The sequence below is a fragment of the Amblyomma mixtum genome, chromosome 3 (assembly GCF_055824585.1).
Source record: "Amblyomma mixtum isolate Tamu chromosome 3, ASM5582458v1, whole genome shotgun sequence".
Taxonomy (NCBI): domain Eukaryota; kingdom Metazoa; phylum Arthropoda; class Arachnida; order Ixodida; family Ixodidae; genus Amblyomma; species Amblyomma mixtum.
In genome coordinates this window covers 184106192-184116811 of record NC_143014.1, presented here as the reverse complement: position 1 = coordinate 184116811, position 10620 = coordinate 184106192, and the positions used below count along the sequence as shown (strand labels likewise).

The 10620-nt window shown below is 47.8% G+C and overlaps 1 protein-coding gene across 1 annotated transcript; it reads left to right on the top strand.

The window, feature by feature from the left end:
* The first annotated feature begins 4162 nt into the window (after positions 1-4162).
* Positions 4163-8765, top strand: LOC149352963 (nose resistant to fluoxetine protein 6-like). Its single transcript, XM_089575742.1, has 5 exons — positions 4163-4317; positions 7225-7345; positions 7769-7955; positions 8061-8203; positions 8557-8765. Exons 1-5 carry the CDS (start codon positions 4163-4165, stop codon positions 8737-8739), a joined length of 789 nt encoding a protein of 262 aa, XP_089431868.1. The 3' UTR covers positions 8740-8765.
* The last annotated feature ends 1855 nt before the right edge of the window (positions 8766-10620 follow it).

Here is a 10620-nt window from a genome sequence, read left to right as displayed (position 1 = left end):
CAGGACCAATTGAGGGCTGCACTTTCCTTGTGGTCGTAGATGCCTACACAAAGTGGCTTGAGATAAGGCAAATGGGACAGACGACTTCGGCAGCAGTCATTGACAACCTCCGATCACTATTTGCAACGTTCGGCCTGCCGCGCAAGGTAGTGTCGGACAACGGAACACCGTTTGTGTCTGCGGAGATCCTCAAGTTTTATCGCGACAACGGGATCTCATCAGTTACATCGGCCCCCTACCACCCAGCGACAAACGGACAAGCCGAGCGCTACGTAGCCGAGCTAAAACGCGCCCTTGAAAGAGATCAGACAGGCTCGCTGCAGCGCCGCCTTGCGCGCTTTCTCTTCAAGCAGCACACGACGGTTCAGAGCACAACAGGCGAGACCCCCTCGAAAATGATGTTCGAGCGTGAAATGCGAACCCAGCTCACAGCCATCCTCCCCGAGCCAAAGGCAGAGACGTTCCGGGAAGAAAAAGCAATTCCGCGCTGCGGCACGCTTAATGAGGGGCAGCGCGTCCTCGCCCGACAGTTTCTGAAAAAGCCACGCTGGGAGGAAGCTACAATTGTCAGACGCATAGGCCTGCGCTCTTGGCTCGTCAACATACATGGCACAGTAGCACGCCGACATCTCAACCAGCTGCGTAGATTTACGACGCCGTCTGAGAGCTGTCCGCCAGCGGAGAGAACACGTGCACCATCTTCCCACATAGCCTGGCACCTCTTCCCGGAAGAAGAGACTTCGCCCAGGACAGACCTAGGAGACACAGCGAACAACAGCCAGCCTACAAGTGTTTCTCCCCCGAGCGCACAAAGCCAGCGCGCCTCCACGCGTGAGCGCCGACCCCCTGCACGATACCAGGCAACTTTCTAAGGGGGAAGGAAGTGTTGTGTCCCCTTATTGCTTTTGTGTGTGTGCGCCCCCGCATCCTCCTCCTAACGACCACTCGCATCCTCCTCCTAACGACCACTCGCATCCTCCTCCTAACGACCACTTGCCCCTCGTCGCACGCTGTCGCCAGATGCCCCCCCATGGTGCGCCCCCGCATCCTCCTCCTGTTTTGGGAAGCCACTCCCTCCCGTGGACGCTTCTCCGCTCCCTCCTTTCTTCGGGCGGCCAGTTCGGCTCCTGCCTCGGTCGACGCTGGTCGCACCCTCATCGGCCTTAAATAAACGAAGTCTTAAAGTACCGTGTGCGTCTTTCGCTGCATTCAACACAGTGACCGGACACGACAGTTATTTATAGCAACGCACTGTTTTCGGTTTGAAAGATATGATTTGAGAAATTCCAAGGCAATGCCTCGAAACCCATAAAATTCTAATTTTGCTATAAGCGTTTGGTGATTTAAACTGTCGAATGCTTTTGTGAAATCTATGAAAATGCCCATTATAAAATTTCTTATCCAAAAATGAATTAAGGATGATTTCTTTTTGTGTTAGTAAGGCTAACTCTGTGGACATACCTTTTCGGAAGCAAAACTGGAAAGGGGAAATTAATGAATGCTTATTGCAGAATGAGTCCAGCCTCAGCAATACTAACTTCTCAAGCGGTTTTGAGAGAACGGGAAGAACAGATATGGGGCGATAGTTTGAAAATGCATTTTTATCGCCTAATTTATAAATAACAGTCACTTTAGCACGTTTCATGCTATCGGGAAATACACCTGATGACAAACATAAGTTGTATATGTCATTGAGCACAGGCAAAATGTAGTCTAAGACAAACTTGATCGGTGTAATTCTAAGACCATCAATATCTCTTGTGTTGCTATTGCTTAGTGATGTAAAGACCGAACGTATTTCATTCTCAGATGTTGGATAAAAAAAAGCGGTATGTTTGTTACGATTACGCAAGTAGCTCGTCACACGTTCATCATGACCACTTTTTACTAAGTTAACAAAATAGGAGTTAAATGCGTCTGCGAGTTGAAAGCCCTCGAGAGTTTTTCCGTTTTGTGTTACTTGAATATCGTCATTTCTCGATTTATTGCGGTTCATGATGGTATTTAGAGCGCGCCATAGCTCATTGGTGCGATTATTTACCCTGCCAAGTAAGCTGTTAAAATAAGCCTGTTTTGCATTTCGAAGAAAGCGCGTCACGAAATTTCTGTACTTTTTAAAATTAGCGAGGTCTGCTGGGTTCCTATTTTTTATGAATTGCGCATACATGGACGTCTTCTTACGGATCATAGCAAGGCATTCGGCCGTAATCCAAGGCTTCCGTACTTTTTTAGGTTTTTTAACATTTTTAATTTTGAAGCAATCCCTGTAAACGCGTTTGAAAATATCGAGGAAAATATCGTATGCCTCATTTGCTTGGCGAGATTCGAACACGGCGTCCCAGTTTGTTAAAGAAATTTGAGTCCGAAAATTATCAAGCGCATTAGGAGATATGTCCTCAACTGTGAACGTTTCTAGAATAGCTTTTCTTTTATTCTGAGTATTAGCATTCCAAAACATATATATTGGCAAGTGGTCGCTTATACTAGTCGCAATAACACCAGCCTTTATATCGTCTATGTAACTTTGGGTGATGAACATATCTACTAGTGAATCTGATTCTACTGTGATGCGTGTTGGCTCTGTAATGAAGTTCTTGAAGTCGTGTGACTCAAGGAGTAATGTGAAACCCTGTGATGCCGTACTATGTTTAAGGAGATTAATATTTAGGTCACCACCTATAACTAGTTTTAATTGGTTGCTATTGACAAAAGAGAACATGTTTTTTTTTTCATGTCATTCGTGCTTTTCATGGAAGTCTTTGTATAGTGCGATAGTAGTTATCATTTTGATGCCCTGGACAACGTGTTGGTCCCAATTCGATAGCACGCCTTGATTCCCCCCTGGTGGGATTTTACCTGGTATGTGTATAAAAGTGCGGGTTCAATTTTTGCTCAAATAAAAGTAGGAAGTTCAGCGCTCTTTACCTTCTTCTCCTTCTTCTTCTTGTGTGGTGTTCGCGCTGCTGATACATATACATATACACATAAAAACGCCAGCTCAGGTCTATGAACAGCTTCCTTCGCGACAGTTGCTGGATTTTCCCGTCAGTTATTCAATAAAACGAGCTAGCCCCCGTTTAAAACAGTACTTGTGCTTAATGTAGGAGCCGCTAGGAGCGCTAGCTGCTATGTCTACCGGAAAGTTAATTACGCATTTGCCTCCGAAAGTAAAGTCAAGCGTATTCCAGCATTAAAAGGATGCCGCCGGAATGCTGTGCGACATGGTTTTGCTTTACGCGGTATCGCAACCTCAGGAAGAAGTAAACTGTAATACAAAATGTTTCTTTCGAATGTGTTTTTCCCTGCGACCGAAACTGTCAATGGCTTAAAGTAGTCGAATAATTGCACTAATATTCCTGTTCTATTCTGTGCGACAGCCGCTGCGTTGACGCAGTTGTTATATATGGTGCTCGGCTGCTGACCCGAAACCCAATAAACCAAACGTCATAGGTGCACGCCTGTGCGCATAATATCGCGTGGCGTCTACTCACATCTCAGTTCTGGTTGCACCGCTGTTGGAATTAGAAATGAGCGTCGGTCGGGGTCCTGACCCGATGCGCTAGCACAAACTGAGACAACGAGTAGAAGCGACCGCAGCGAAAGAGGGTTTCAGAGACACTTCCAACCTGGACTGCTTTTTTCACCTGGCGCTGTCAAGCGCTCCCTGTGCGTTGTTTAATTCGCTATATAAGCTGCCGCTGCGCGCATCTGCCGCGAGCGCGTTGGAATTGGTAGCGCCCGGTGCACACAGCTGTCCTGTGAGCAATATGGCTACAGCGCACAGGTTGGAAATAATTTAAATACTGTAGTTGGAGCAAGGTGTGTGTCAAAAAGAAAATCTCGAAAGAAAACAAAACAAAAGTCCGAAAATGACGGAAGCTTGGGTATCGCGAAGGGGCGCGTACGAAGGGGCGTCTTCGTAATATCGTGAAAAAATGTGAAAGAAGGAGCCTGGTTGCTTGTGTTCTTTCTGTACTCTGCTGATATCGGTTCTTTGGCTTCTCTTCCTCTCTGCTTGGACGCTTGACTTGCCGTCCCGAAGGCGTCAAGCAGCGCCTGTTTACCCCACATTAACGCTGACATGAGGCACAGAGGTCTAGCCAGATCTTGTGTACAAACTCGGGATAAGCAAAAGATACTTTCTCCCTGCCTCTCTGGCTTCATGAGCAATGCGTTCGCTTCTGCTGATCGCAGGAAGCCCGTCGCCGGAGTGGTCTGCCTGGTCGTCGTCGCAGTGGGCGCCTGCGTCGCCGTGGGCGTCCAGCACTACCTCAACGCCTTCGAGCCCCTGCCGTACACGCACATATCTGACATTGAGTGAGTGGCACGGTTCATTCACCTGGCAGGACGCACGTGAGACTCAGTACGGGTAGCAGGGGTGAGCCGTCGCGCACCGACGTGCAAACTGCACGCGGCTGAGACGCCAGCTGTTCGCACGTGTCCGACCTTTGCATTTCCGGCTGCCGCGGTGATACCATGTGATACTGCGTACATTGCCTGCAGCGAGCTCTGTGTTAGCTGACTGCTTCTTCTGGGCGTTTAACTTCACAGTAAAAAGCAAATTAAATGAGTATCATCATCAGCAGCAGCCTGACTAAGTCTACTGCAGGACAAAGCCCTCTCCCATATCTCTCTAATTACCCCTGTCCTGTGCCAATTGCGGCCACCCTCTCCCCGCAAACTTCTTAATCTCATCCGCCCACCTAACTTTCTGCGCCCCCTGCTACGCTGGCCTTCTCTCGGTAGGTATCCCGTCCGTTGCGCTACAGACTTCAAAGGAGTATTACACTAATTTCTGGCTTGCGTGTTTTCTTCTTTCAAATGATGTTTGGGGCATTAATATACATGGATCACCCCGCAGTATTCCCCTACGACCACTAAATAATGTATAATTTAATTAATTCTTTATGATGTTTCGGTTTCATCAACCGACCGATGGTTGGGACGTATAAGGTGTTCAAAACTTGAGGCATGAAAAACTGCGATATAGTCACAGATACATAGTTTTAACTCACTACTACGCTTAAGCCACGCTGCTTGCAGAGCCGGAATGACAACGACCGCCGTATCAGCTGTTGAGTGGTACGTTATATTGCGTTTTTTTTTTTTTTCACGCATGCCCACGTGGCCTAAAAGCACCTTACACGTCACAGCCACCGTTCGGTCGACGAAACCGAAACAGCGTGATAGAGGAATTTCAGTTATAAATTACTTAGCGGTCTTAGGCGAATACCGCGCGGAGGAATTATTACAGGCAAGAAAACATGCAGCTAAAATTAGATGCATGTCTATAGTCATTCTAAAACCTAGAGTGGCTTTGTTTCTTCGCGGCATCTTTTTATTCCAGCTGCATGAACTTCCAAGAACTTCTAAGCATCGTCATATTGATTAGGCTTACAACGGTCTAAAGTTCGCCGCACGAGCTCTTCTCGGTCCGAGTTACTCGATGTAGCAGCAATACCACTTCCGTGAGCGCGGCGATAGTGACGGATTGGTCATCGGAGCTGCGGGAAAAATGTTCTGCGGCACAAATCGTCGGCCGGAAGCCATTTATGTCACGTGAAACGCGTCACGGGATCTCGTCTGGCCACGTTACTTCGACCTTCACATGAGTGTTTTTTTATGCTTTACCTGGGGAGAAGTGCGCAGCAAGTTCGCCAGAGTACGATCTCATCAAAGTGGTGACAACTAACGCTCTATTTCAGACTAATGCGGGTGCGCTGTCGACCGCAACTTGAGCCACTTCTGTCAACAACTTGGCTGTTGTGCGAGCCCTTAGGCTTATGACGGTTGGGCATCTGAAATGGGGTGATATTTGGCCAACGGGGCCTTCCACTGAATACACAACTGCATGGCTATTGTCAAATCACTCGCAACCGCGGTTTCAATATAAAGATTTTGAGGGCAGTTTTTGTTGACTACGTGGAGGCAACAGTTCTGAACTGTCAGTGGCGCAGTGCTCGATCGACTCCGTGGCGTTTTGTATTGCTAATTCTCATACTAGAAGGTCTGAGTGTGGCCCACGCATGATCGTCAGAAGTTGTTATGTTGTCATTTTTTTTTTTAAAGAGCGAGACACTCCGGCTGTAGCACGAATTTATTGCAGATAATAAGCTCGGGCTTGCACTGGTTTACATTCACGTTGCTGCCATGCTGCTGTTGTCACACTGGGCTTGTGTGAGCGCAGACCTGTCTACAGATGCTGGACCTCATTACAAGAACGCTGGCTCGTTGAGGTTTCCACCCGCGGCGGTGAACCCTACTTCATTCAAATAATATTTCCACGATGAACGTATATCATTAAAACAACACGTAGAAAAGGTGGAGACAGTCCTGTCCTCGCCTTTCTACGTGTTGTTTTAAAGCTGAGTTTGTCTTTCAGATATTAATTCTTACAGACTGGCCCCCCCAGTCTACGAATTTAGGATTCAAATAAACCCGAAGCACATTGTTTTAATGTTCCGCATATGGCACGGTGTGGAGCTGCTCCAGATTGCATTTTGTAGTAAACTCGCCTATGGAACAAACTGATTTAAAGGCTGAAATATAATCTCATTAGCATGTCACATTTTCTTGAGACAAGTGCCCCAGTTCATGGTTTATACTGCGGGGAGTACAACGGAAAATAAGTGGAAGCATTGCTCCGTAGTCCCGGCGTACCATATGCACAAGAGGCCAAATAGTTAACAGCTAAATTATCTTTAGGTGAGCTACAATTTGGCCCACGCGGGCAAGTTTTTTAGTCATAGAGATAAGACTATGAAGTGTAGATAACCATGCCCCATTTTTCACTCTATATTGCGATGTGTAGTTTCTACGGGAAGCTGTCGGCTAAATCACTCATAGTACAGACAGCAATTCAGACTGCTAGTCAGTCTTAACTGCAGATAGTGCATGCGTTTGAGTTTCAGTTTAATGGGGGTTTTTGCTGCTTCGGACGCGCGTATTATTATCATCATTAGCTAGAAAACACTTGCGAGTTGGTACTTCGTAATTATCGAATAGTATTTTTTGATTACTTGTGAACGCGTCCTGCCAGCGCCACCTCTTTAAACAGCCTCCTTCGGAAACTTCTGGCGGTTCGATCAAAGGTTATTTATGTGTAGTTCCGTACCTTTTCTTGAAATCGGCAGCAGCCCGTTAACCTATGTATGGCACAAATGAAGCTACGGCTCACACGTTTCTCCTTTCATCGATCGGTGACTGTTATGAATTTTTTTGCAGTCTCTTCTTCAAAGGCCATGCAGCCATGTATTTGTGGCCGACAGGCCACCTGACCTGCTTCGTGGCCGGAGTCCTTGTGGCTTTCTGCTTTCACAGGTACAGCCATGTCAGGTTTGGAAAGGTACGCACTTGGTCTGTCTTTATAGTTTTGGAGCAAAATACATAAAACGTGCTTGTTCTGTATAGTTACATTCCCGCACCTGTACCAATATTTATTTTAAACTCTTCGCTTGCTGTGCGGGGGACATCTTCGGAACGCATAAAATACTTTGGTTATTTGCCTTGAGGATGCAATGTACTGTATCGTCGCATGTTTGCTCATGCTCCGTCCTAAAATAATATACATCATTAAGGGGCCCTTAACAGGCGATGAATGTTGAATAGAATTCGAAAAATAAAACACTGAGAAGCGCAGTACCGGTGTTTTCACGTCCGTCGAAGTCGCGTGAAGCTGTGGCAAAAACGGCTTCGATGAACCACCATCATTTTTGCCTGCCATGACCGCATGCACGAAGGCCTACAAACGACGTTCTTCGTTCCCCAGGTCACGTACGCCGTGTGCTTGCTGCTAAGCGTAGCTGGGGGTCTCGCAGTGGTGTACTTTGTCTTCGACTGGAACCACCGCGGAGCGTACGTGCAAGCCTGGGCCTCCACATACGCCGGCCTGCACAGGCTTGTCTGGGCGACGGCCGTCTGCTGGGTCGTGTTCGTCTGCGCCACCGGACAGGCCGGTGCGTCTCTGTTCAAATCCATTTTCTAGGCCTCGATCGGCGTGTACATTACGCGCAGATTGTCTGAACAACAGTCGCGTGACGGAACTACGCTTTTATGTGCAGCGCTCGTGAACCGGCTGCTCTCGCTGGACGTCTTTGTGCCTCTGAGTCGGCTAACGTACTGCGGGTACCTGGTGCAGATGCTCGTTATCTCTACGAGGCTGGTCACACTGCGGCATTCGGTGTACTACACGCAATGGTCCATGGTTGGTATCTTCTTTTTCCCAGCTAGTTAGGCGTTGTAGTTCGTTTTCGATCACTCGTGTGAAATACACTCCGCGAGCATCCATCTGTCTCGCCGTGGCACTGTATGCACTTTTATATGTCTTTATATCTCATTGGTTTGGCGGTGGTTTTGTGTGCATGCTTCTGTACACGTGTGTGTCCGAGCGTGTGTATTTATATAGGGTCAGTAAAATGGCCATTGTAGACAGCTGTCGAACATCTCAGCTTGTTGAACCAAAGGTGATAGAGAAACACTCATTACAATGATAGTAATCGTTAGTGGAAAGCCTAACACTTGTGGCCATTGTGGCTCCTAATGATTCGTTCTCTGCAGGTGCGGGACTACCTGGGCCACACAGTGCTTATCTCCATGTTCGCGTACCTGATGTACCTTCTGTGCGAGTGCCCCACCGTCAAGCTGAGCAAGATGGCCCTGAACGGTCTCACGCGCGCCTTCAGCCGAGGTGGTAAAAAGGGTTCTCAAGACTCGCTCAATCAGAACTGCTGCCGCCTATAAGGCTGCCTTGCTCACTGAGTGCGTCTAGAAGCATGGCTCTCAGTTTTGGACGCAGGCCCCTGCCCTCGAGTGGTGGGTTTTCTCGATTCTGCACTCGGCACAGTCAGCTGCTCTGTATGCAGTATATTTCACGTAAATCGTGAAACACATCCACCAATGTTATGGCGTAAGCTCAAACAAGACACTCGACTCAAGTCACTCGACCCCTGTATCATTGTGCGCGCATCTGCGCGCCTTCCACAAGAAGGCGCCGACCGACAAGATCGATATTGCGCTACGAAAGCGGCCATATGCTGAACAAAGCTTCCCTAGCTTCCATTCCAAGAATATCATTGTGGAGTAAGCCGTTCTTCAGACGCATTGAAGAGGAGTGCTGCTGCAGCATTTATGAAGCTCAACATTGCCAATGCTCTAAGGTGTCCAAATTCTGCATGAAAGACTGGACAGTGGGAGTCATAACGTGAAAGTGAGGCAGAGTGACAAAGAAATGCCCCCAAAAAGCTGGACGACTTTTAATAAGATGGCCCGTCTAGGAGGATCTTGACAAAAACCTGTCCTCCTGATGAAACGACGGTCAGTCTTTCTCGGGCGCTTCCACTTCGTTCGGCCTTAGTTCAACGCCCTCAGAAAGACGAGCTGTAGTGGTCTCGCCACCGACCATCGACTCACAGTCGCATAAAACTCCCTTCATGGTATACGAAAATAACAATACACCATTTTACTCATCCCGGAGCACATAGGCCGCCGCGGTGGCTCAGTGGTTATGGTGCTCGGCTGCTGACCCGAAAGACGCGGGTTTGATCCCGGCCGCGGCGGTTGAATTTCTTTGGAGGAGAAATTCTAGAGGCCCGTGTACTGTGCGATGTCAGTGCACGTTAAAGAACCCCAGGTGGTCGAAATTTCCGGAGCCCTCCACTACGGCGTCTCTCATAGCCTTAGTCGCTTTGGGACGTTAAACCCCATTAAACAAACCATAAACCAAATCATCCCTGAGCCCAAGCATGCTGCAACTCATTCAAAAAGGCTGCAAGCGCGAATGCATGTCACAGAACCATCTCTGCGACACATTACGCAGATGCGAGACATACACTGATCACCCCCATGGCAGTATTTATCGATCAGTAATTCGCCACGTGCACGCGCGTGGCGCAGATACACAGCAGCAGATACACAAATTAACGGATGCAATTCTGCCTACCGTACATCGCACAGACGACCAACGTTTGCGTGAATAAAAAATAATTGAAGAAAAAAGCAGTCTACATATTTTGTGTTCGACGATTGATATCTAATGTGCCATTTCCTCGACGGCATCTTGCAAAATCTAACTGAAAGAAAACGAATTTATAGTTAACAGTGTACAGCTAGTAAAAAGCTGGTGGATAAACAGTCTCGCAGTAACAGTGAAACGTGCGCCCTGAAAAGGCAAGACGAAAGTGAACAGCGTGCTCTCCGCAGCACCAAAGGGTAGACATGGACGAGGAAGAATAGGTAGGATAAGTAAAGAGAGCTGGGGGTATTTTGTTTTCTACCCTGCAGTGGAAGAAAATGACAAAGAATAGAGGAGACAAAAGGGTGGTAGGGTTTTATTGTATTTAAACCGAGTAGACGTGCGAAAGCATGTGTTTAGCCTTGTTGGCTCATTGTTATTCTTTGCTGGGTCGTCGCCACGTCTGGCGACGATATTAGACTCAGGTTAAGCTCTGATCGAGGTTAAGCTGATCTGATCTGTTCGCGCTACAGACGGCAGTTGACGGCAATGTGCAGTGCACAGCGCGATAGTGCGTTGCAGTTTAACAAGAGGCGTGATCGGTGATAGCATAGTGCTCTCGTGCAGCGCCGCCGTGGATTCGAAACCCGGTCACGGCAGTATTTATTTTA